Source organism: Kogia breviceps, chromosome 1, assembly GCF_026419965.1.
Source record: "Kogia breviceps isolate mKogBre1 chromosome 1, mKogBre1 haplotype 1, whole genome shotgun sequence".
NCBI classification, from domain to species: domain Eukaryota; kingdom Metazoa; phylum Chordata; class Mammalia; order Artiodactyla; family Physeteridae; genus Kogia; species Kogia breviceps.
Genome location: NC_081310.1, coordinates 157,093,721 through 157,120,571, shown reverse-complemented (window position 1 = coordinate 157,120,571; position 26,851 = coordinate 157,093,721). Strand labels below are relative to the sequence as shown.

General features: G+C 46.1%; 1 protein-coding gene across 3 annotated transcripts; it reads left to right on the top strand.

Annotated features, from left to right (window-relative positions):
- The first annotated feature begins 3,194 nt into the window (after positions 1 to 3,194).
- DIO1 (iodothyronine deiodinase 1) lies at positions 3,195 to 16,603 on the top strand. Of its 3 annotated transcripts, none has more exons than XM_067007384.1 (4): positions 3,195 to 3,339; positions 11,012 to 11,155; positions 14,247 to 14,446; positions 16,242 to 16,603. In XM_067007384.1, exons 1-4 carry the CDS (start codon positions 3,195 to 3,197, stop codon positions 16,308 to 16,310), a joined length of 558 nt encoding a protein of 185 aa, XP_066863485.1. In that variant the 3' UTR covers positions 16,311 to 16,603. The 3 variants fall into 3 exon arrangements, with proteins under 3 accessions (XP_066863485.1, XP_058919422.1, XP_066863439.1); XM_059063439.2 differs by having other exon boundaries at positions 3,195 to 3,531; XM_067007338.1 differs by lacking the exon at positions 11,012 to 11,155 and having other exon boundaries at positions 3,195 to 3,531.
- The last annotated feature ends 10,248 nt before the right edge of the window (positions 16,604 to 26,851 follow it).

Here is a 26,851-nt window from a genome sequence, read left to right as displayed (position 1 = left end):
TAAAATGAGCAAAAAAGAAAAGCAAAAAAAAAAAGAGCAAAATATTGGAACAGATACTTCACCAAAGAAGATGTACAGATGGCAAATAAATATATAAAAAGATGCTTAACATCATATGCCATTAGGGAATTGCAAATTAAAACAAGTGAGATACCATTATGTACCTCTTAGAATGGCCAAATTTCAGAACACAGACACCATCAAATGCTGGTGAGGATGTGGAACAACAGGAACTCTCATTCATTGATGGTGGGAATATAGAATGGTGCATCCACTTTAGAAGACAGTTTGGCAATTTCTTACAAAACTAACCATACTCTTACCATAAGATCCAGCAATTGTGTTCCTTGGTATTTACCCACATGAGTTGAAAACTTATGTCCACGAAAAAACCTCACACAGATATTTATGGCAGCTGTCTTAGTCCATTCAGGCTGCTATAACAGAATACCATACATAGACTGGGTAGATTATAAACAACAGAAATTTATTTCTCACAGCTTTGGAGGCTGGGAAGTCCAAAATCAAGGGATCAGTAGATTTGGTATCTAGTGAGTGTCCACTTCCTGGTTCCTAGACAGCCACCTTCTTGTTGCATCCTCACATGGTGAAGGGGCAAGGGAGCTCTCTGGGATCTCTCTTATAAGGGCACTAATTCCATTCACTAGGGCTCTACTCTAATTTCCTAATCACCTCACAAAGACCCCACCTCCAAAAACCATCTTTAGGGATTAGGTTTCAACATATGAATTTTGGGGAGATACAAACATTCAGGCTCTAGCAGCAGTTTTATTCATAATTGCCCAAATTTGTAAACAACCAAGATGTCCTTTGTCAGGTGAATAGATGAACTGTGGTACATCCAGACAATGGAATATTATTCAGTGATAAAAAGAAATGAGCTATCAAGTCATGAAAAGACATGGAGGGGCTTCCCTGGTGGCGCAGCGGTTGAGAATCCGCCTGCCGATGCAGGGGATACGGGTTCGTGCCCCGGTCCGGGAAGATCCCACATGCCGCGGAGCGGCTGGGCCCGTGAGCCATGGCCACTGAGCCTGCGCATCCGGAGCCTGTGCCCCGCAACGGGAGAGGCCACAACAGTGAGAGGCCCGCATACCACAAAAAAAAAAAAAAAAAAAGAAAAGACATGGAGGTTTCTTTTTTTTTTTTTTTTTTTTTTTTTTTTTTTTTGCGGTATGCGGGCCTCTCACTGTTGCGGCCTCTCCCATTGCGGAGCACAGGCTCCGGACGCGCAGGCCTAGTGGCCATGGCTCACGGGCTTAGTTGCTCCGCGGCATGTGGGATCCTCCCGGACCAGGGCACGAACCCGTGTCTCCTGCATCGGCAGGCGGACTCTCAACCGCTGCGCCACCAGGGAAGCCCTGGTTTCTTAAATGCATATTACTAAGTGTAAGAAACCAATCTGAAAATGCTACATACTGTATGATTCCAACAATATGATATTCCAGAAAGGGTAAAACTATGGAAACACTGAAAAGATGAATGGTTGCCAGGGGAGAGGGAAGGATGAACAGGTGGAGTATAGAGGATTTTAGGGCAGCAAAACTATTCTTTATGATACCATAATGGTGGATACGTATATATCACATATTTGTCAAAACCCATAGATTGTACACCACTGAGAGTGAACTCTAATGTAAGCTATGGACTTTGGGTGATAATGATTTCTTAACATAGGTTCATCAGTTGTAGCAGATGTACTACTCTGGTGGGTTATGGATAGTGCGGGAGGCTGTGCATGTGCGGGGGCAGGAGGTATATGGGAACTCACTGTACTTTCTGTTTAATTTGCTGTGAATCTAAAACTGCTCAAAAAATAGCCTTTTTAAAAACAAACAAAAACAAGAAAAAACAAGTGACACCAGGGATATAAGATTGCTTTGTACCTGGCGAAATGTTACATACACATGAGGGTTATTATGGCTTGAAGAGGCAGGTGCCTGCACTTTGTGGGCACAGCGTGTGGCATTTGCATGCAGATGCTCAGGAAGAGGACATCTTTCGGAGCCAGGGTTTTTCTTTCTCTAAATAAAGTTTGTGTGCTAGAGGCCAAGGTTGACACTTTTCAGAGGTGACAGCCACTTTCCTGTCATTCTTGCCTCTGCCCTAACACACAGGTGTGTAAATGTCTCAGGAGGGGTAAACTTAAGCTTTGTGAATTAACTCCTTAGAAATTATTAATGGCAGAACTGGCCTGAGGCCACTTCCCCTCTCTGGGCCTCAGTTTCCCTGCTTAAAAAAGAAAGTGGTTTTCGATGTTTTCTAAGACACTTTCCCTCTCTGAGCTTCTGTGATTCTTCTCTCAGTTTCTCCAACGAGCCAGGCTCTCTCTGGCTTGTAGTTCTTTGGACGTGTGGCTCCTTCCGCCAGGACCACTGACCCCACTTGCCTGGTTTACTGCTTGCTCTTCTGTCTTTCTGGTTTCAGCATAGACATCACTTCCTTGGGGAATTCCTCTTGACCTCTCTAAACAGAATAAGCTGCCCCTTCTCCATGCTCCCATAGCCCCCACTCAACCTCCCTCTCTGTACCTAATACACTAAATGATAATTTTCTGTTTACTTGACCCTTCCCCGCTCTACCCTGCACCCTGCCGAGAGCAGAGTGTTGTATTTATTACTCTACCCCCCAGTGCTAAGTGGAGGCGCAGTTCCAGATTTCCCAGTTCTGCCTACCTGGAGAGCTTCCAGACCCAGATCCTCTGCGAAGGGCTATGCCTCCAGAAACACTCAACCACCAGCTAGAAGCTGTGAGTGGGGAAATCATCCTTCAGTAGGAAAGAACAATTTACGTTATTAAAAGACTATTTAACATTAGAACTTACTTACAGCAGAGCCTTTCTAAAGAAACACAGAGTCCCTCTAAGTGTGACCTTTTAAAGTTTTTGTTTTTAAAATTTATCAGAGGGAGAATTCAAGATCTGAAGTTTCCCAGTCCAAGTATCTCTTAAAGGCTGAGGCAAAGAATCAGAAACGATCATTAGAACAGACCTTTAGCACCTGGCTTGGAATTTTCCATTCCACTGACAGGAAGGCAAACACCTTCTGTCCTGGCACCTTCTTCATGTCCGGGCTGGCTGCTGCTACCCTGCACCTTTGTTCAGCTCCACCCCTTGTGGCCCGGTGGTTTCCGCTCTGCCCACCGGCCTCAGAGCCAGCTCTGGCTCTGCCGTAATGGGGCTGCCCCTACCAGGGCTGTGGCTGAAGAGGCTCTGGGTGCTCTTTCAGGTGGGCCTGCACGTGGCCATGGGCAAAGTACTTCTGACACTGTTTCCTGGGAGAGTCAAGCAGAACATCCTGGCCATGAGTGAGAAGACTGGCATGGCCAAAAATCCCCACTTCTCCTATGAAAACTGGATCCCCACTTTCTTCAGTGCCCAGTATTTCTGGTTCATCCTGAAGGTCCGTTGGCAGCGACTGGAGGACATGACAGAGCAAGGGGGTCTAGCCCCAAACTGCCCCGTGGTCCGCCTGTCAGGACAGAGGTGCAACATCTGGGACTTCATGCAAGGTCAGGAGGCTGGTCCAAGCTGGAGAGGTGCTCGGACGGGGGTGCTTGATGGGGGTGGGCAGGTGGGCTGGAAAGCCTGAATGCTACTAATCCAGCTGCTCCTTTTTTGGCTTCTTGTCCTCTTCCCACTTCCTGAAACTAGCACCTCTCCTGGGTTCTGTCCTTCGAAGTGGCATCGTCCCCTTCCCAGGCAATCAAACCGCAAACCAGCTACACTGGCTGTCAGCTCCTTCAGCACCTCTCTTACTGCACAGTCACTCTGCCTGGGATGCTCTTCACTGCCGCCACCCCCCACCCCCCAACCCCACACCTGGTCCACTCCTGCTCATCCTTCCGACTCTTGCTCAGTGACACTTCCTGAGACAAGCCAACTCCCGGTCTCCTGGACTAGGTTACTCCCTCTTCTATGCTTAACATCCTAAACTTTTCTTTATCACACCCATTGTGGTTTGTAATTATGTGTGGGTATTTGATTAATGTCTGTCCCTTTCACTAGCCTGCAAGCTCTGTGCAGGTGGAGATCATGCCTCTAACTCACTACTGGGTCCCCCTGGCTGCTGCTGGCTCATGGTAGTTGCTCAGTAAATATTTGTTGAAGATTCTCTCTCTCTCTCTCTCTCTCTCTCTGGCTTCCAGGCAAACCATCTCTATTTGGGTTCTTAAAGGCCTCTCTGGTCAGTTTTCTCTTTTTATCCTTCCTCTTCCCCGTCTTGCCCTCTCTTCCCAACGAACTTGTGGATGGCTGCCAGATTCCCCTTCCACAAGCACATCCCTGGTTGACTGGTACCCCAGTTCACCAGCCTTCAGCAGCCCCCATCTACCTTTGGTATGATACCCAGGCTCTCAGCCTTGTGCTGAAGGCCCTCCCTGATCTGACTCCAGTTTTTCTTCCAACTTCACCTGCAGGCTTCCCCTGAGGCCCACTGCCTCCAGATGAACTGCTGGTTCTTGTACATCCCTTGTGCTTTCCCTTCTCTTTGCCTTTGCTGATGTTGTTGGCCCTTCCCCTCTGTCACCAGCATTCCTCACCGTCAGGGTCCTGCTCTCGTGCCTCCCCCCGTGAAGCCAGCTCAGATCTCTACAGTGAGGCCCTCTCTCCCTCCCTTCTGAACTCATGGATCTCTGCCTGCACCTCTCCTGGACATTGATCCTTCCTACCCAGGCCCTGGCTACCAAAGCTCAAGTGTCATCTTTCTGCCCAGTGGGGAGGCTTGGGACAGGGCTGTGTCTGATTCATCTCTGATATAGACAGGGTATAGACACAGCAGAGTAGAGAAGGTAGAGAAGGTCCCTGAGGCAGCTGGCTAATCTAGTGATTTTCAAAGCGAGTTTTTTGGAACCCAAATCCCACACATGTGCTTCACTACATAGAGTTCACTGGTCAAAATAGTTTGGGAAACACTGCATACTATACTCTCCTCCTGGAAGTTCATCGTGCACATGAACATATAAAAGGCTCCAAGACACCCTGAAGCTTAAAAACAAACAAAACTTGAAAAAACTTTAACACAGCACTGACTGATTTTCCTAACGTACACATACAACTTCCCACTCTCCACCAGAGGAAAATCTTATCATCATCATATTGGTTCCAAAGAACAACCTCTGGGAAATGCTGACCTGATCCAATGCTCTCATTTTAAAACGGAAATGGAGGAAACTGAGAGCAAAGGTTACAGGGCCAGTGAGAGACCAAGTCAGACCCAAGAATCAGGGCTTCTTCACCCTGTTTTTTCAATACACCTCAACAAACATTTGCGAGTGCTCCCTATGAGCCAGACCCTTAGCTAGATGCCAGGGACTCAGAGCTAGGAAAGAGCTTGCTGTTTTGCTTGAGGAATGTATGGTTCCACGGAACAGACAGATGTAATAAACAAATCCGTACAGTTCCATGAGGTGGGCAGACAAAGGTATGAACTTTGCCTACGGGGCTTGGAAGATTTCCTGGAGGAGGTGGCTTTGGAGTTAGGCCTTGAAGAATGAGTAAGATTTTTATAGCCTTAAAAGAGTGTTTCAGTAAGACGGAAGGGGAAGAGTTTTTTGCTCATGACTTTAAACCATTGTGCTGAAATGACCTCTATTTATTCAATAAACATTCACTAAGTGACCACTGATAATAAGAGCAATGAGAATAATAGCTAATCTTTACTGTGCGTCTACCTCTTGCCAAGCACTGTGATAGAACCAGGCCAATTTGCTGACTTTTGATGGTCTAGTGATCAGTTCCATGAAAGCCAACTTGCCTCACGGCCAATTCACAGCATTCACTTGCTTATTTTAACTGTTTACTTTCCAGTGAGCCAGTGTACGTTTTAAAGACTGTTCTATTTGTCTCTGCTCCCTGCTGCTACACCTGAAACTGAAGATGGAGAGAGAAGGAGTCTGAGAGACAAAAGAAAACTCTATTTATAAAATAGGGTTGGCTTTCAGCCCATTGGCCCAGAGTCCCCTGAAATAATAGATACTGACGACACAGAAATCAACACAACTGGAAGATCTCATAACTCACAGAGGGAGATGATGGAGTGGGAGAGGGAACCCAGCAGTTCTGGGAGGAGTCGGGTGGGGTAGGAAGGTGGCCAGGGGAAGTTTTCCTGGAGAAGCAGAGGTGAGCTGATGGTCTAGGGACCGAAGCCTTGAGGTGGGTGAGGAAGAGGAGAGTGGTGACCAGAGCAGCGCAGAGGGGAGAAGCAGCAGAGGTCTGATATCTGGAGGGGCTTCAGTCAGTTTGACAGAAGTGGGGTAGGGGAGGTATGAAGGGATGAAGAATGAGGCTGGAGATATCATCAGGGATCAGAGCTTGTGGGGCCTCATGTGTCTTAGCAAAGAGGGTATCCTTTACCCTGTATTGGTGAGTTCTAGAAGGATTTTCAAGCAGGAAGTTAACATGATCAATTCTGCTTATTAGAAAGACATTCTGTTAAGTGTTTCGGAAACCCACCAGGTCACTAAAAAGCTCTGTTGTATGCTTTAGGTATAAATATGAACTCATTTTAGAGCCACAGACTCTAAAGTCTGGAAAACTCTTTACAGATAATCTAGAGCAACCTTTACATTTTTCAGATGCAAAGGCCCAGGAAGGTTAAAGGACTTGCTCAGAGTCACACAGAGAGTTCTTGTAGAGTGAGAACCAGACTTGAGCCTTATGACTCTCAGCTAGTGTACATTCTGTTGTTGGATAAAACAACAGAGGCTCAGAGAAATTCCCAGCCACCTCTTATCCTCTGCATGTACGTGCACACACGAGACATACACACGCTCTCAGACACACAGGTACCGCAAAACATTGATTAACTGGCATGTTGGGGTAGAAGGCAAGTCCGGATGATTTCTTTTCTTGGAACCTAGCAGTTAATCTGAAACAGGATTTATTTCAGCCCCCATTTAAAATCTTCTAAAATCTCTCCAGGTATACTTATGAGGGGTCAACTATAAACTAGCTTTCTCTGCTGAGAGACCCTGGCGTAGAGAGTTGATTTACTGGTTTGGGCGTCAACCAGTAAGTTAACCAATGGTGGGTTTGAGTCTAGTGCTACCACAGAGCTGTTTTCCCACTTATACAAACAAGCTGGACTTGACAGTCTTGCCTGATGTTCTTGAACTGGTGTCCTCTGCACTGTGGCCTGTGGACATGGGCGGGGTGCCAGCCCCCGGTACAGCCACCCACTTGCGCCCATCCTTCCTCTCTCTGCTACCAGGAAAGCGGGGAACTAAGTTTAAACTTTGCCCTCAATACTGGTCACTGCACCCAGACACACTATAAATCATTAAACAAACGGCTCTGTTTCTTCCAGTGTCCTAACCAGTGGATGTTGAAATTTTTTTATCCAATTAAGAACAAAATTCCAGACAGCTCATATTTTGCACAGGTCCTGACCTTAAATCTCCTCTGTTCTTTTCTGAAGGGTGACTCCCTGGGGTCAGTGGAGGCCAGTGGCCGGCCACTTGGCCATGCCTGGCCTCTGAGCCTCTCCTGCTGTGACCTGGGCAAACCCTTCACATGGGTGAGGATGCAACCAACTGAGGCCCTCTCAATGCCTCCTAGGGCTTCCTATGAGGAAATCTGTGAGACAAGGACAAGGAGAACTTTGTATCTCTAGAGAAACTGGCCTGCTTCCTCCTCAGGTACTGAAAAATGAGGAATATATAAGCAATCATGTTTCTCTTTTTCCTTGGCCGCCTGGAAACTCAGAGTCAAATATTAGCTCAATTATAATGAATGCATGAGACCTGTTCTGTGCCTCCCAGAGGGCCATGGTTTTTTAAAATTTTTATTTGATATTTTATTTTCATATGGATAAATAATTTTATTTATTATATGTATAATCTGCTTCAAATCCTTTGCAGAACGAGGTGAGGGAATAACTAACCCAATAAACCACAAGTAAGTTAAGATGCCCTCTACTCCCCATCCATCAACAAGTCCTGTCAGTTCTACCTTTTCCCCTTCCCCACTGCACACAAACTAGCCCAGACTCCCATTATTTCCTGTGTGGATTCCACCAACTCCCCCTAACTGCCTCCATTCTCACCCTCAGTCTTTTTGCCACTGAGCAACCAGAGTGATCTTCAAGTATAAGCTGATCATTTTTCATCTCACAGCCTACTGTAGCAGTCAAGAGTTCTGCCTTGCAAGCAACAGAAGCTCGCTCTGATTTTCTCAGTCATACAATTTACACACGTACAAAGTGTATTAGAAAGATGTTGCAGGCTCCCCAAAATCAACCACAGCTGGAGCACTGGGCCTGGACCATCTTTTAGCATCAACAGTTAGGCCTGGAAGCTGCTGTCACTGTGGTTGCCATGGGAATTCGTCATCACTGTAGGACTCCGCCATCCCTGACGGGGCACTAGCACTGGGCTGTGGATGAATTCTACCATCTCAATAACTCCAGAATCAAAGAGCTATGTGAGAGAGTCCAATCAGCCTGGGTCACTGCCTGTGCCCTGGCTGCTGGGAGCGAGAATGGACCTGGCCCCCCTGCCTTCTAAAGAGCAAGGCTGGGCACACTCCCCCATCAACAGTACACAAAATAGGGAATTCCAAGGAGGAAGGAGGGCTAGAGACTGAGCAGCCAAAATTGCAACAAATATATACCATCCTTGCTTTATCTCCATGATGTCCCCTTGTACCTGGAAGAAAATCCAGATTCTATACAAGGCATAGGAGAGCCTGCCTGCTTTGGCCCATACCTACCTCTCCAGTCATGTCTCTCATTGCCCCTGGCCTTGTTCCAGTCACAGTGGCCTTGCAGGTCCTTGAACACACCAAGCTCTGTCCCTCTTTGGGCCTTTGGACATGGAGCCCCTTTGCTTGAAATGCTCTTCTCCTCCCTTTGCCCATATGTAGCTGGCTCTTTCCTGTTTCTCAGGATAAATGGCATCTCCTCAGAGGCCTCCCCTGACCCACCTGTCTTCGGGGAGGTCACTCCTTTATAGTCTCTTTTGTGACACTTATCACAACTTGAAATTACTTCATCTATGCATGTGCTTGCTTCCTGCCTGTCTCCCCATTAAACAGAACTCCACCTGCATGCAGGCAGAGACCTGCTACTCTCGCTCTCTGCTGAATCCCCAGCATGTGGCAGAGAGCCCTGCACATTATGAGCGCTGAATAAAGGATTGTAATGGAATGAAAGTGTGCTTGATGTTGGGGATAGGAGGAAGAATGAGGAACAGGCCCTACCCTCAGGTGCAATGAGTAGCCTGGGGGATACAGACACAAATCGGCCATGTCACAGTGCGGGACCTGCAATGCTCTATCTAATAGGTGTATGGTAAGGGCTCAGCAATGTCAGCTCTGGTCATAAGTAGCCACAGGGTGCTAGAAGCTCCGTAGAGTTACCCCCAATCTAGGCTGGGGGAGTTACAGAAGACTCCCACCAGGGCTGACTTCATGGGCATGGGACCAGTGAATCATACAGGGTGCCATGTTCAGAAGGGCCCTGAGCATGGGCTGAATGCTCTGCAGTAGCTGTCTTGAAATTCTTAATAGCTTTATCTTTAATTTGCATTTTGTAAGAGAAGACTTTTCCACAATGAAACATGCCCTGGGGACTTGGAGCCTTGGCTCACACAGGTTCCTGCTTCCCACAGCCTCCCTGACCCCAACATGTTCTCTAAGGCCCACTCCTCCACTTCCAGTGTCCCAGCCTATCCAGCCTCATTCCTGCTCCCACCCAGTGACTGCTACCACCTTCTGGCCCCAGAGAGGGCCTGGACCAAGGCATGGGAAAGGTTAGGGTCAGGTGTGGGCATCCCACCACATCTCATACTAGGGCGTGGAGGTGGTCATCCCCGGCCTGGGCTGACAGCGCCATGAAGCAACTTGGCAAGTGACTGGGGGTGACTTGGCGGGAGAAGCTTTTTGCCCCCTCTCCCCTCATCAAGGCACCTAGCATGTCCCTGCATGGAAGTTGCAATAGTCTGTGGGTTGGGGTGATGGCAGTAGGAAGATGATATGTCTGGCTCAGTTTCTGTGCTCCTGGCTGGGGCATGGTGTATTGGTCTGGTGGCTGGAGGGAAAGGAAAGCTGGTAGTCAGCAGCCACAAGCACACATACACATGTGCACAGAGTTTGGGGGCTCCTGGGTGACTGTGAGAGTCTGCATTCGCTCTATGGATATCCTTGTGTCCAGGGGAGCACGACATTAAACAGCAACTAAAAAGCAGCATGCCAGGGCAAGAGAGATACTGCGCAGGAAAACTTTATATTTTAATGTATTTAATGGCACTTTCTCCCACTTTTTGAACAAGGGACTCTGCATTTTCATTTTGCCCTGGCCCAGCCAATTATGTGGCCAGTCCCCACGCTTCACTCCCCTTTGTGGAGTCTCCTCCACTGCTCCCCACTTCACAGGGAGGAGATGAGAGCTAAGAACATAAGAGCTTACATTTATTGAGCACCTACTATGGGCAGGCACGATTTTAAGCCCTTTTCTGTTTTAACTTATTTAATCCTTAGAACAATCCTATAAGGTAAGCATTGGTATTATGTCCATTTGTGGGTGAGGAAACTGAGGTGCTTTGAATGGAAAGAGCACCAAACTGAGAATCTAGAAGCCACAATGTTAATTTTAACTCCATCATTGACCTGCTCTGCGACATGGAGCCAGCCTATAAACCAGGGGAAAAAAATCACCCACCTTGTAGTACACAAATTACATCAATGAGAGACTAGATGTGTGCCTGCCTTATAAACTGCATGAAAGGGACTCTCCTTGTCATTATTTTAATTACCACCCAGTGAGTGCAGGTGGTCTGCTGAGACCACCTGATAGAATCCCCTCATTTTGGAGAGGAGCAAACTGGCTCCAGCCTCTGCTAAATCATGCGCTCTAGGCTTTCATCCCACACTGTGCCCTGGCTCCATCTTAGAGGGGAAATAAAGGTAATAGAATGAAAGCAGGAGTGAAGATGGTGCTTGCAAAAGAAATGCTGTGTGTCAGTTATTGGTTGATCATGGTTCTATTTGTTTCAGGCAACAGGCCATTGGTGCTGAATTTTGGAAGTTGCACCTGACCTTCATTTATTTTCAAGTTTGACCAATTCAAGAGACTTATTGAAGATTTTAGTTCCATAGCAGATTTTCTCATCATTTACATTGAAGAAGCACATGCATCAGGTAAAAACAAAAAGATTTCCTGCTTCTAACTCTTCCCTCTCTCTCTCCCCGCTTTGCTCAAGGTTGGGGGTAGGGAGAAGAGGAGGAGAGAGAGAGAAAGAGCCGCTATTTGTTGAGGACCTACCATCTCCCAGTCCCTGCTAGGTTTACCCACCACTCACTAACTCCACAGTCTGTGCTCTCAACTAGGCACACAGAGCAGAAAACCTGGAGTGACAGGTCTAGCTGGGAGAGCATCTAACATTCTAAATGGATAAATAGGGAAATCAAGGGAGAGGAGCTAATAGCACAATCACAAGGAATTTAGACCTGAAATGTCACAAGTGAAATGGCGGCTCTATAGCAATCTATGAAATCCATTCCAAGACTCTCCAAGCTCAAAGGGACTTTGTGGTCCATCTCAGACAGTGGTTCCCAAGCCCCAGAAGCAAGCCCCAGAAGCACCTGGAGGGCTTGTTAAAGTGGACTTCTGGACCCCACCGCAGAGCTTGAGCTAGATTTGGGGTGGGGCCTGGGAATTTCCATTTCTAACTAGCTCCGGGTGACACTGAAGCTGCGGATTGGGGACCACACTTTGAGAACCACTGCTGTGGGCCAGCTTTTACCTGGGGCTGGGATCCTTTCTTCAGCCCCTAATAGGTGATGACTCATCTTCATTACCTCATGGGAAATCTTGTTCCTTTGCTGCACAGCTCTGTTTGTGAGAAAGTCCTTCCTTACAATGGGCAGACATGTCCCTTCCTGAAACTTCTACAGCTTGGTCTAAGCCCCTTGAACTTTCTAAGATGGTCAGACACATCCCTGTCTCCCTGATTTTCATGGGGACTGAACACATGAGTTTGGCCCAAGTCTCAAACCCAGAGATTGGAGAAGGCAAGAAGGCTCATGTGGCTGAGTGGGACAAGTCATTTACTCACCCATCTCTCCACAAGATGAGAGGCTGTTTTGATCATCTATCATCCAGCACCTGGCACAGTAGATAGATGATCAAAACAGCCTCTCATCTTGTGGAGAGATGGGTGAGTAAATGACTTGTCCCATTCAGCCACATGAGCCTTCTTGCCTTCTTGTCACAGAGTCAGTACTCAGTAAAAGTTGGGTGAATAAGTGAGCATTTAGGCCAGTATTAGCCTTGCTGGCTTATCCATGTGTTGTAAGTGTAGAGATTGCTACTGATTCATTTTCAGCAAAGCTGGTCCAGCAGCCCTTTCCCCAGTGTGGTCCTTAGATCCCTCATGTCTGATCCATCTGGGTTGCTTGTTGAAAATGCATATTTCAGGGCCCCACCTTAGGCCCACTGCATCTTAATTCATATGCACCCAGAGGTTGGAGAACTGCTTTCAACCTAACACTCTGTTCATTTAGCTGGCCATTTCTATCCTCATTTAAGGCTTTGGGGCAACTTACAATATTAGCATAGGGTAACAGGTACTTGGAGGTTCATTAAACTGTTTTCTCTCTACTTTTATGTATATTTGAACATTTCCAAAATAAAATTCAAAACAAACAGCATAGGTATCAGGAGAGCAAAGGCAAGCACACTGTGTCTCTTTGTTAAATACCCTTTGGGAGAGCAGCTGCCATCAATTAAAGAAAGAGAACTTGGGCACCCACAGGTGTCTGTGGTCTCCATGGTTGAGAAGAGGTGATGCCTTGATGTTCTCATAGCTGATGGCCAAAGCGCTGCCAAAGCTGATTTACCTGCGGGGTCAACGCTGCTCAGTCTTTAAAGTGCACTTAAGTCACCTGGTGATCTTATAAAGAGGCAGATTCTGGCTCAGTGGGGCTGCGGAGGGGCCTGAGACTTGGCATTTTTACTCAGCTCCCCAGGTGGCGCTGAGGCTGCTAGCCCAGGGGCCACACTTGGAGTAATAAAGGTGGTAGAGGATCCCGCTTTGATCTCTAAAAGTACACATTGCAAACTGCAACAAAAGGGGTTGGATCGTCCCAGAAATTGTTTCTGGTCCTGATACCTGTCTCCTCCCCCATTTCTCCTGGAATCAGACTGAGCAGGTTTAACCCTTTCCTGGACCCAGGGCTGTCCACCTCAAGCCACTGAGAAATTTCTCTTGAAAGCTGGGTTTCCTAGGGGAAGGGTACCTAGCAGAGAGGACTCTGAAGCACGGAGCCGGTGGAGCCAGTTCTGCTGAGGGACTTCAGCAGCTTATATTACCCTGGGAGGCAACTATTAGTATAAATGCAAGCCACGTGGCTTCTGAAAGAACCTTCTACCCAAGTAGAAGGGCAAGGCCAGTAGCAGTTTATGGTTATTTTTTCAACCTGTGGGCCCATTAGCTAATGAGTACCGTCTCCTTAAGTAGGCAGATGGGCACCTCGGCAAACAAGGCCAATTGAAAATCCCCTTCCATTTAAAGTGAAGCAGCTTAAATGGGTTTGGTTTGGGGTTTCAGGGTGGGGGCATCTCCAGAGCAAAGTAGTAGAATACCTGCAGTATAGAATGAAAACTGCAAAAAAAAAAAAAAAGAAAGAAAGAAAGAAAACCGGCTTCTTTCCCACCTGTCTGCTATTTGGGGGCAGTCAGGCAAAACAAACCAATATCTTTCAAGCATCTACTATGAAACAGGTAGAATACTGGGAATTCTATAATGTTCTCTCATGTAAGCCTCACAGCCATCTGCAATGTAGGTTCTGTTAATCTCATTTAACAGATGGGAAAACTGAGAATTTAAAGAGATTTAAAGAGCTTGCCCAATATCACACAACTTGGGTGTGTCAGGGAAGGCTTCCTGGAGGAGACAGTGTTACAGCAGTGGTTCTCAACTGAGGGTAATATTTGTCCCGCAGGGGATATTTGGCAATGTCTGAGACATTTTTGGTTGTCACCAACTGAAGGCAGGGGGACACTACTGACATCTAGTGAGTAGAGGCCAGAGATGATGCTCAATGCCTTACAACACACAGGACAGCCCCCGTATCAAAGAATTATCTAGCCCAAGTTGTCAATAGTGCCAAAGTTGAGAAGTCCTCCATCCGCAACCCTCAGTTAAAAGTGTGTGTGGCGGGGGTGTATTTGGCCGGCAGGAAGTAGGTGCCATGCCCGTGGGGCTGCTGTCCGGCCTTTCTCTCACAGATGGCTGGGCTTTTAAGAACAACGTGGACATCAAGAATCACCAGCATCTCCAGGACCGCCTGCAGGCAGCCTGCCTGCTGCTGGACAGGAGCCCCCAGTGCCCCGTGGTGGTGGACACGATGAAGAACCAGAGCAGTCAGCTCTACGCAGCGCTGCCTGAGAGGCTGTACGTGCTCCAGGACGGCAGGATCCTGTACAAGGTGGTGACCTGGGGCAGGGCGCCAGGGAGGGCGAGGACAAAGACAGGGCTTATCAGTGCTCAGAGAAGGAAACTGCCTTGCCCAAGGCCACACTGCACAGGCTCTGATTTCAATTCCAAATCCTCTGGGATGGGATAGGAGTGGCGGGGTTTGAAGCTGCTAATCCCTGAGACAGGCCTGACATGGAAGGGGGTGTAGAAGCCAGAAGAGAACCAACTCTGCAGTTAAGAGCTGGAAACGCTGAAGCAGGAATTCGAGACAGGCATTACGTCCAGGCTTCTTTTCTGGTGATCGTGTCACCACCCTTCAATGCTTCCAGCCTGGCGAGTGTGAGGGGAGTAAGCACAGCCTCCAACCCTGTGGGCACTGGTAGCCTCCCCTGAGAGGATGGAAATTAAGTTTTATAGCTGCTGAAGGGATTCAAGCCTTGACAAGCACATGAAGCCCAGCCATGTGGATGCTCCTCTGCCCTTTGTAACGGAAGTGCCCCCGATTCTCCATTCACACCCTTTGCTAACGTGCCGCAGTGCAACTGTTTTCACTCACCATGTTCACGTGGTCAAGCAGGCCCTACTCACACAGGTGAAACAAGCAACAACCTGCAGATGCATCCTCAGGGTGCTAAGGGTCACAGCACGAGGATTCAGGTCCTTCCTTTCCTCTCTCCTGCGATATGGTAGTAAAGTGGCACGATTGAGACAAGCTAGGTACCGAGTCCCTACCCTGGAAAGTGCTGGAAACACAAACACAAATTTAAAATGGCCCACATCTTACTTCAAGGTGCTCACAGTTGAGGTGATAAGGAAGACACAAATAGAACATTAACTTGGCCCTAGTGCTGTGAGACTCCAGAGCAGGGATCAGAAAAGCTTTTCTGTCAAGGGTCAGATAGTAAATATTTTCAACTTTGTGGGCCAAATAATCCCTGTCGAAATGATTCAGTTCTGCCGTTATAGCACAAAATCAGCACAGACAATATGTAAATGAAAGGGTGTGAGACGTCAGGACAGATTTGGCTCTCAGACTATAAATTTTCTGAATGTAGGGGAAAGGTAGGCCTTTCAGAGGAGATGACAACTGAAGCCAGCCACGTGAACATGGTGAGTGAAAACCATTGCAAATATAGGGGAAAGGGTAGGGAGAGGCACTGAGACACGTTAGGGAAGGGTGTGAATGGAGAATCGGGGGCACTTCTGTTACAAAGGGTTCACTCTGGACCAAGGAGTTTGGCCTACATCTTAGGGCAAAAGAGAGCCACTGAAGAGTTTTGAGCAGGGGAGAGGCACAATCAGATCCGTACTTTAGAAAGATCATGGCCTATTGGGTGAGGAATGGACTGGAGGGAGCAGGGGCTGAGGACTGGGGGTGGGGGGAGGCGTGGCAGCTGCCCAAACAGAAGATGAAGAGGGCTGAACTGGGGCTGTGGGACTGGAGAGGCAGAGGTAGTTTGATGTAGAGTGGGCGGAACTTGATGTGAGAGGTGGAGAAGAAGATAAGGCTGGTCTGAAGGCCTGACTGTGGAAGAGAAGCTTATTTGTATAGACCCCTTTCCCCTTTTAAAACTATTCACTTTACCTGCTCTGGTTTTCCTCCTGCTTCTCTGTCCAGTCTTCCCATTAAGTGTTGGTACCACTCCACATGGGTGACCTCAACCACCTCATGGGTGCCTGCCTTGACGACACCATCCTGACGACTCCCACATGTATATCACCAGCCCAGATTTCTCAGTTAAACTCCAGACCTACATATTCCTGCAAGGTGGAAATCTGGAAATGCTGACTCATTTCTCTTGCAGGGTAAACCTGGCCCTTGGAACTACCATCCAGAAGAAGTTCGTGCTGTTCTGGAAAAGCTCCACAGTTAATCTGCACAGATCCCCCAGTTCTAGGTGCTCAACAAGAGGTCTCCTCAAGGCTTGGCTTGCCCCCGATCCCAGCTGACATTTACCTCTTGACCTGTGTCCCCAGCTGAATCACTAGCCCAGATTTTTCTTATCCAAGCAAACAACTGTTAAAATGAGAAAATGAAGCTGCAAGTGAGCTGAGTGTTAAAGAAGGTACAACTCCACACTGCCCCCACCATGGAGACCTTGTTCATTGCACAACGCCTCAGCGTGAGAGCACACGCACTCCCTGGGCTTCCTTCTGAACATCCAGCCACTCCACTATGGCATTCCTTAAATGAAGTAACTTCATCTTACCAAATTTGCCATTTATGGAATTGATAATTTAAGAACTAAATTGGTTTTTAGAACTAAGCATGGGGATAACTCCAGGTGTTTAGAGAGAGATGAGGAATTTAAAGAGAAAGGAGTAGGAATGGGAGCAGACAGTACAAATGGTAACCCTTCCCTTGACAAAAGATTTAAACCAGAAAGTGGTGGGGGTGGTGAGAGGTGAGTTTCCCTGGTAATATGTCTTCGATTCTACTGTAGAAGAGGCGGGTACTCACTTTACCATCTTTGAATATATTTCATAGAAGTCTGGCTCTCCATACCCGGGAATCTTCTACTATCTTCACTTACCAAGAGCCACTTGTGGGGAGGACTGGCTTCCTAAAAACATTATAACCTTGACCAAACTAGACCATAGGCACTACAGAGCTGTCATTCAGTTATGTAGAAGCTCATATCTGAAATTCTGCTTCTCTGATTTCTTCACAAGTCTCCTAATGGTCATTTGTGTTAGATTACATCAGACTAATGGATAACCATTGATATTGATCTGTTTTAACTCTGCCTCTTTTCATATTTGTTTATGATGGCCACAGCCTAAAGTACACACAGCTGTGACTTGATTTGAAAGAAAATGTTTTAAGATGCAGCAAGCTAATACAGAATGAATAAATAATATCAGGCTATTTTAGATGGCTTCAGTGTGATCTTTACACTGTCTTTTATAATGTGTGTCAGCTTGTTCTTGCTTTTATTATAGACCAATGTAATCTGATCAGCAAAAATAACACATGTTGGAAGGCCCTCCTTTGGAGGGAAGGACACTCAGTCTCTATGTGTTACCTGTCTAACATGGTTTTGTCTTGTGAACTCCTTGCCAGAGAATGTCCATATTGGAGTCATATTACGTTCACAACATGACATAATAGAATGGACTTGGGAAGCATTTTTTCTAACATGAAAATATATTCTCCTTGGCACTGCCTTAGTTGATACATGTTATATTAATGTCGTTATTTTACTTTTTAAAAAATAGTTGTTAATCATCTATCAGGCACAGGCACTTTCAGATATGTAGTCTTATTTAATCTCTATATATCTCAAAGAGGAGATTATTAGCCCTGTTTTACAGATGAGGAAACCAAGGCTCAGAGTTAAGTAACTTGTGGAAGGTCTCAGAACCAGTAAGTAACAAGCTGAGATTCAAACCCCATCTCTAACTTCAAACCAGAGTCCTGTCCTAGCTGTGCTCCCTGCTGGCTGTGTGACTTTGGTTAAGCTGCTTTTGTATATTGAACTATTAAAAAACAGGGTATCAATAGGGCCTACTCCACAGAGGATTCATGAGTAAAGCACTCAGAACTGTGCCTGACTTGGAGAAAATGCCATCGAAGTGTTGGCTCTTATGGTTACCATCATTATTGTTCCACAACTGCCTCCTTGGGCCCCCTTCAATTCACGTCTATAAGTGCATAGAAACATCCCAGTTTTAAACAAATAATAGTAGCTGGAACTGAAGAGTTTTCAGAAAGGTAAAATAGATCCCAAACATACCAATTCAATTCTCTTCAATGTAATGCTTCAGACATTAATTGAGCTGATTCTTTTCTGGGTGCTGAGTGATGATGCAAAGATGACAAAGTCCAGCTTTGGTCCTCCAGCAGCTTAACCTCCTAGGGCAGGGGGGATGGGGTGGACATGCACTGCAATAACCATAATTCAAGGTGGACGATGATGGCTTAGAGTGAGACTAAAGCTCAGAGAGCACAGAGGAGAGAGCAACCCCTCTGAGCTGGGTGCATCTAGGAAAGCTTTGTGGGAGTGGGAGCCTCTGGGCTTGGCCTTCAAGGATCCCTAGGACTTCTATAATCTGGGATGGGAGCCTGAAGAGTACGGGAAGGGAGAAGAGCATTCAAATGGGCTAAACAACATGGGCAAAAGTGGGGGAAAAAAACCTGCCCAGGAGACTTCTAGAGGTTTGAATTCAGTTCTAATTCATGATCAGGAAAGGGCTTTTCTATTTGAAGGTGACCTCTCTGGGTCTGGATAACAAGAATGATCTTGTTATCCAGAGGAAGTAAAAGAAGCTTGTTAATACATCTTGTCCCACTCTGAGTATACTTTGCTTTCAGAACTTCAACTGATTTGAAGAATCTTCTTCAAAATACCATGCCGGTCTGCTTTCAGCGGGAGGGTTTACCTTTTTAGTTCACTTGTTCTCTAAGGGTGATGACCTTTGTGGTACCAGGCTTTACATGGGACTCTGAGCCTACACCCCATTCTAGCTGATGCAAGACATTCATTGCCTTATGTGCCTGGCAGGAGGCCCAGGAAACTCAGGCTCTGACTCTCAGCAAAAGGCAGTTGCCCTCGAAGTGGCCCAGGGACTTTAATGCTTGTTCAACTCCCCAGAGTCAGGCTCTCCATTGGTTCCTGGCCACAGAAAACTTTATTTCTGCTAAGTTCAGCCATTAACTTCAAAAGGTGTATTAAAATATTTTGTCCAGCATTGTTAGATGTTCGATTCCAGGATATCCAATTGGCCATATAGATTACATCATTGAAAGTCTCAAGTATGCAGTTTTTTGAAGAACGGCACATGGATCCTGTATTCCCTGAAGTCTTACATGCTTCTAATGACCAGCTGTTGTCCTTAAGCCTGAAGGATATCTGGCTGGGTTTCAGCTTCTTATGTTTCAGTCTCTTTACCTCAGAGATTTGTGGACATTGTTCCACTGTTGTCTAGCTGTCATGAGAGGAAAAGTCTGAGGCCAGCCTAATTTATTTCCCCTGGCACTTACTTGCTTTTATTCTGCCTGGAAACTTGTCAGATTCTTTCTTCATATTTGAAGTAGAGTAACTTCACCAAGATGTAGTCTAGTGTTGGTTGTTCTATGTCAAAATTTACTGCTGTGGTCTGAATGTTTGTGTCCCCTCAGAATTCGTATGCTAAATCTTAAAGCCCAATGTGATAGTGTCAGGAGGTGGGGCCTTTGGGAGGTGCTTAGGTCATGAGGGTGGAGTCTTCATGAATGGGATTAGAGCTGGCTTGCCCGCTTCCACCCTCTGAGGATACAAGAAATCTGTAACCCTGTAAAAGGGCCCTCACCTGACCTTGCTGACACCCTGATCTCAGATTTCCAGCCGCCAGAACTGTAGGAAATGTTTCTGTCATCTATAGGCCACCCAGTCTATGTTATTTTTGTTATAGTAGACCTAAAGGACTAAGGTAAATACAATATCCTCTTTTGATCTTAAGATTTCATTTTTTTTTTTAAATTTCAAGGACATTCTTTGTTGCCTTGAACATCTTCTCTGTTGCTTTTGTCCTATTATCTTACTCACGGACTATAATTATGGGTATACTTTTTTCTTCCACAACTATTATCTTCTCCATAACTTTTAAAATCTTTGTTCTTTTCGATTCCATGTTCTGATTTTTCTCAAAACTTTTCTTCGGATCCCGATTCTTCTTAAGTTGGGTTTGTTATTGTTCCAGATACAGCTTGTTGGTTCTCACTCTTTCCTACTCTTCCACACTCTCCTCTGGGTTTCAGGAGGTAGAAGCCTGAACACTGCATTCTGGTTAGGTTCTGCCAATGGGAAGCACTGGTGGAGGTTAAAGGTGGACAGAAGGCAGAAGTCATTTTCTCCACCTCTGGCTGTAGGGATTGCAGGAGACTGTGCATGGTAGCTGCTTTGGGATCACCAGCCATGGTGGTGGAGTGGCTTCTGTTCAGAGGCAGTAATGGTGCTTCCACTGATCAACAGTGAGTGTGGCCCATGGGCTCCAGCTCTGGGTTACATTCCCATCTTCTGTTTGTTTTCCCAGCCTTTTCAACACTTTGTAACAAATTGCCTGCATTATTTCCTTCCCAGCTTTAACTATATATCTAGGTTGATTTCAGTTTTCCTAACTCATTGCTGACTGCTACAATTATCATCATCATCCCTTTGCTTCTTATGTGGCTTTCACCTCTGAAACAGTTTATTTTTCTCTTCCATTTCTTTTCTCAGCTCTGCCAGCTCAATTTTCATCTTCTGTGTCTTCTTTTTCTTTAAATCTTTGCACCTCTTTGAGCTCTCTGTCTTTTTTTTTTTAAATTAATTTATTTATTTGGCTGTGTTGGGTCTTAGTTGCAGCATGAGGGATCTTTTGTTGTGGCTCACGGCTGTCGGTTGCGGCGGGCAGGCTTCTCTCTAGTTGTGGCGCGTGGGCTCTAGAGAATGCGGGCTCAGTAGTTATGGCACGTAGGCTCTCTAGTTGTGGCAAATAGGCTCCAGAGCAGGCGGGTTCAGTAGTTGCAGCACATGGGCTTAGTTGCCCTGCAGCATGTGGGATCTTAGTTCCCCAACCAGGGATTAACTCTCATCCCCTGCACTGGAAGGTGGATACTTAACACTGGACCACCAGGGATATCCCTCTTTTTGACTTTTTGAGAGATAACTATTGGGTCTCCATTCTTGAGAGAATGTTCTTTGTGTAATTTCTGTTGCAACAAGTGTCCCGTAACTGCCTTATTTTTCTGGGCTCCCCTCCCATCTTTTTGTTTTATAGTTTCTAATCATAGGTCCCTATAGCACAGTGGTTCTCAAACTTTGACATGCATCAAAATCACCTGGAAGGGGCTTCCCTGGTGGCGCAGTGGTTGAGAGTCTGCCTGCCGATGCAGGGGACACGGGTTCGTGCCCCAATCCGGGAAGATCCCACATGCCGCGGAGCGGCTGGGCCCGTGAGCCATGGCCGCTGAGCCTGCGCTTCCGGAGCCTGTGCTCCGCAATGGGAAAGGCCACAACAGTGAGAGGCCCCCGCGTATCACACACACAAAAAAAAATCACCTAGAGGGGATTGTTAAAAACAGATTCATGGATTTCCCCCCCGCCCCGCCCCCCCACCCCCAGAGTTTCTGATTCAATAGATCTGGCGTTGGGCTAGGGAATTTGCATTTCTAACAGTTCTCAGATGAGCAGGAGGTTGCTGTTCCAGGGACCACACTTTGAGAACTATTGTTACTATAGATGCTGTCGGTGTTCTGCCCAGATCCTTTTTCCACATCAGTGCATCCATCTGCCAACTGCTGTGAGTGTTGGCTGCTAATGGTTCACAAGTGTCTTTTCTCCTGAGAATTGCTCTAAGTGACAGGAGCTACAATGCCTGAGAGGTTATGTTCCCCTGAGGGTGGCCCATGGCCAATGACTGATGGATTTGAGAGCACAAAGGCCTAGTCCCTTGCCTCCAAGTTGGAGAGCATACCTCTCTGGTGTCATTCATGCTCCAGAGCTCCCTATGGTATCAGGCTGAGGCCAGACTTCAGCTGAAGCCATCTTTGATTAACTTTCTCCCCTGACCTCTTCTGCTTCCGAAGAGCACTCCCTCAGTAAATCACTCTTACAACCATTCCTCTCTAAAGCTCTGTTTCTAGAGACCCTGACCTAAAGCAATCCTCTTCTGGATCTTTTCTGATTGCTCTTTTTTAATAGGGCTTGTTATTTGCTGAAACATAATATAGAAAGAGGAACTGTAAGCTAGGGCAATCTGCAACTTTGATTTAGATATGTTGTCTTGAATACTTTCGTTATTTCCTTTGCAATGGGGCTCATAGAGCCAAGGTGAGCTGCCTTCTCACCACCTGCCCTGGACTTAATTGTACCCTCCCCCCCCACACCATTCATATGTTAAAGCCCTAAGCCCCAATGTGACTGTACTTGGAGATAGGACTCATTCAAGTTTAAATGAGTTCATGGCGGGGGTGGTGGGGGGAGGCTGATATGATAGGATTAGTCATTATAGAGACACCAGAGGGACTTCCCTGGTGGTCCAGTAGTTGAGAATCCGCCTTGCAATGCAGGGGACGCAGGTTTGATTCCTGGTCTGGGAACTAAGATCCCACATGCCGCAACCACTGAGCATGTGGGTCACAACTGGAGAACCCACATGCTGCAACTATGGAGCCCACATGCTCTGGAGCCCGGTCACCACAATTACAGAGCCCACGTGCCCTGGAGCCTGCGCATCACAACTAGAGAGGCTGTGTACCGCAACTACTGAGCCTGCGCCACAACAGGAGAGAAGCCCGCATGCCACAATGAAAGATCCTGCATGCCGCAATGAAGATCCCACGTGCCGCAACTGAGACTCGATGCAGCCAAAAATAAAATAAACATTAAAAATGATACCAGAGGGCTTCCCTGGTGGTGCAGTGGTTGAGAGTCCGCCTGCCGATGCAGGGGACACGGGTTCGTGCCCCGGTCCGGGAGGATCCCACATGCCACAGAGCGGTTAGGCCCGTGAGCCTTGGCCGCTGAGCCTGTGCGTCCGGAGCCTGTGCTCCGCCACGGGAGACGCCACAACAGTGAGAGGCCAGCGTACCGCAAAAAAAAAAAAAAAAAAAAAGAGATACCAGAAAGCACTCTCTTTCCCTCTCTCTCCCTCCCTCCCTCCCTCCTTCCCTCCCTCCCTCCCTCCCTCTGCATTTGCTCCAAGAAGAGGTCATATGAGCACACAGCAAGATAGTGGCCATCTACAAGCCAGGAAGAGACATCTCACGAGAAATCCACCATGCTGACACCCTGATCTTAGACTTACAGCCTCCAGAACTGTGAGAAAATAAAGGTGTGTTAAGCTGCTCAGTCTATGGTATTTTTTACGGCAGCCCGAGCTACCTAAGACGCCTTCCTTCACCATGCGGTACCTCCAGCAGCCTCCGAGGGTGTATCTTGCCTGGCTCCTCCTCAGCTCCACCTCCTCCGCCATTTTGAATGATTAACCTGAGCCCTGTGGGGCATTCTCCATCCTCCTGAAGCTGCCTACAGACCAAGATCGCTTCAATCTAATCAAACGATTGTTGGATAAACCTTTCAGAACTGTGACACGTTTAAGAAAGTGTCTAGCTCTGGGAGAGCATGTCAAGTCTCATCTTCCTCCTTCACTGAATCCTGATTTCACAGTACTTAGCAAGTATGCTTCCTAGTTAGAGGTTGTAACTACTTCCCTGAAGAGAAAACTTTTTTCTTCCTCTTTATAATCTTTTTTGTTGTGAATGACTTTTGAGGAAGAGGGTGGAGTAAAAATCCCTTTACTCTACCATCTTTAACCAGAAGTAACCATTCTATGTTTATATATGATTTATATCCCATTATAAAGTATGATATATGATGTCTGTATATATCATACTTACTAATGTATGGATGCAGAGTCGTTTCCAGTTCCCATTTTATAAACGGCATTGCTAGACATCTTTGTTCATTTGTCACTTATCTGATTATTTTATTAGAATAGATTCCTAGAAATGGAATTTCTGTGTCAAAGGCTATACACATGTTTAAAACTTTGATGCACTCTGCCACATATTAGTTTTTAGAAGGCTTGTTACTGGGGTCAAGCTACAAAGGGCTGTTGGAACATCACCTAGAAGGGGAAGGTCCCAAAAGATGCCTCACACAGAGAGGCATTCCTGAGATATAACTTACAGCACAGTGCTTTTTTAAAAAGTCTGTATAAGTAACTGATAGACACAATTTTCATCTGTTAATATTTCTTTGCCTTGCTTGAGTACATGGTTAAAAAGTTATTAGATTTTTACTTTTTTATCCAATCCTTTAAATAAATACTGATTGGTTGTTTATGCAAGGCATTGTGACAGGCACTGGCCCACAGTAAGTGATCCAAACATGTATATATTATTAGCTAGCTTTATTAAAAACTCCTCAGGATTTTACAGTATAAAGAGATATAGACATGCAAATAAATGAACAATGTTCATTTAGTCAACAAATATTTATTGCAAATCTGCTATGTGCCAGGCACTTTTCTACATCCCGAGGATACAGTCATGATCAAAAGCAACAAAACTCCCTGCCCTGTGGAACTTACATTCTAGTGAAGCAGAGAGACAATAAACATGATATACAGGATAAGTAAGACATAAGGATAAGTAAGGATAAGAGTAAGGATAAGTAAGACAAAATAGATAGTGATGCGCAAGGCTGTCCCTAAAAGGGTATGGAAGCCAAGGGCAATTCATTCAGTTGAGCCCCCGACCCAAGATATTCACGCTTGAAAGGAGGCTGCACTGCCCCCTTTCATGGTATGCTTGGGATATCACTAAAGGAAAGAGAATCTAAGTTGAATTTTAGAGGTAGTGAGAAAAGAAGAATAAGGTACAAGAACCCTTGAAACACAGGACACAGGCTGGCTACCTCAGCTGCCTAAAGCCATGGACAGTGGGGTAGGGTTGGGGGTGGGAGTCTGGTGGTGAGGGTAGGGAGGCTCCGTAATTTGTGAGGAAGGCCTCACTGAGAAGAAGATTTTGAGTAAGGATCTGAAATAAATGAGGAAGCTAGCTGTATAGATACCTAAGGAAAGAGCTTTCCAGGCAGAGGAAACAGCAAATTCAAAGGTCTGAATCAGGAGTTCCCTGGTGGTCCAGCGGTAAAGAATCCACCTTCCAATGCAGGGGAAGCAGGTTCGATCCCTGGTCAGGGAACTAAGATCCCACATGCTGTGGAGCAACTGGGCCCGTGCACCACAACTACTGAGCTCGTGCACCTCAGCCAGAGAGCCCCACGCCTCAAACCACAGAGCCCACTAGCTCTGGAGCCCATGCGCCACAACTAGAGAGAGAAAACCCGCATGCCACACTAGAGAGAAGCCCGCGCACCGCAACGATGATCCCGCATGCCGCAACTAAGACCCGATGCAGCCAAAAAGATAAATTAAAAAAACACAAAAAACCCACAAAGGTCTGAATGGCAGTCAGGAGTTGGTGGGCAGGTGGAGACAAGGCCAAATGAGGGGGACAGAAGCAAGCCAACTGGGGACAAATGAAACTTTAAAAAGATGATGGGTTCAGCAGTGAAAAGCAAAAGGTAAAGCCACATATTACTGTATCTATTGCTTGAGACTTAGAGTGGTTTTATCAAGTGAAAATGAGTTTTTAAAGCCTAGGAAAATGAAGGTGAAAGGATGCTGTTTTCAAATATCATAATGTGGTATTACAAGCACTGCACTGAGAACTTCTCTGCATTCACAGAAGAGAGAGAAAAAGACTTAAAGATAATTTTCTACGCTTGTGCCAAACAGATCAATCAGATAACCTCTGGAAATCCCTTCCAGCAATCTATAAGCCTAACACAGTCTACCACAGTGTTTCTCTTTTTTTCTTTTGTTATTTTTTTTTTTTAACATCTTTATTGGAGTATAATTGCTTTACAATGGTGTGTTAGTTTCTGCTTTATAACAAAGTGAATCAGCTATACATATATATATATATATATATATATATATATATATATATATACACACACACACACATATAATCCCCATAACTCCTCCCTTTTGGGTGTCCCTCCCACCCTCCCTATCTCACCCCTCTAGGTGGTCACAGAGCACTGAGCTGATCTCCCTGTGTTATGTAGCTGCTTCCCACTAGCTATCTATTTTACATTAGGTAGTATATATAAGTCCATGACACTCTCTCACTTCGTCCCAGCTTACCCTTCCCCCTCCCCGTGTCCTCAAGTCCATTCTCTATGTCTGCATCTTTATTCCTGTCCTGCCCCTAGGTTCTTCATAACCTTTTTTTTTTTTTTTTTAGATTCCATATATATGTGTTAGCATACGGTATTTGTTTTTCTCTTTCTGACTTCACTCTGTATGATAGACTGTAGGTCCATTCACCTCACTACAAATTTTATGGCTGACTAATATTCCATTGTATATATGTGCCACATCTTCTTTATCCATTCATCTGTCAATGGACACTTAGATTGCTTCCATGTCCTGGCTATTGTAAATAGTGCTGCAATGAACATTGTGGTACATGTATCTTTTTGAATTATGGTTTTCTCAGAGTATATGCCCAGTAGTGGGATTGCTGGGTCATATGGTAGTTCTATGTTTAGTTTTTTAAGGAACCTCCATACTATTCTCCATTGTGGCTGTCAATTTACATTCCCACCAACAGTGCAAGAGGGTTCCCTTTTCTCCACACCCTCTTCAGCATTTATTGTTTGTAGATTTTTCTATATGGCCATTCTGACTGGTGTGAGGTGATGCCTCATTGTAGTTTTGATCTGCATTTCTCTAATGATTAGTGATGTTGAGCATTCTTTCATGTGTTTATTGGCAATCTGGATATCTTCTTTGGAGAAATGTCTATTTAGGTCTTCCACCCATTTGGGGATTGGGTTGTTTGGTTTTTTGATATTGAGCTGCATGAGCTGCTTGTATA

Excerpts from the sequence above, each read along its gene's own strand:
- DIO1 (XM_067007338.1), top strand. The coding sequence starts at position 3,195 with ATGGGGCTGCCCCTACCAGGGCTGTGGCTGAAGAGGCTCTGGGTGCTC. Across the intron at positions 3,532-14,246 it reads CATCTGGGACTTCATGCAAG|ATGGCTGGGCTTTTAAGAAC; the intron begins GTCAGGAGGCTG and ends TTTCTCTCACAG. Across the intron at positions 14,447-16,241 it reads ACGGCAGGATCCTGTACAAG|GGTAAACCTGGCCCTTGGAA; the intron begins GTGGTGACCTGG and ends TTTCTCTTGCAG.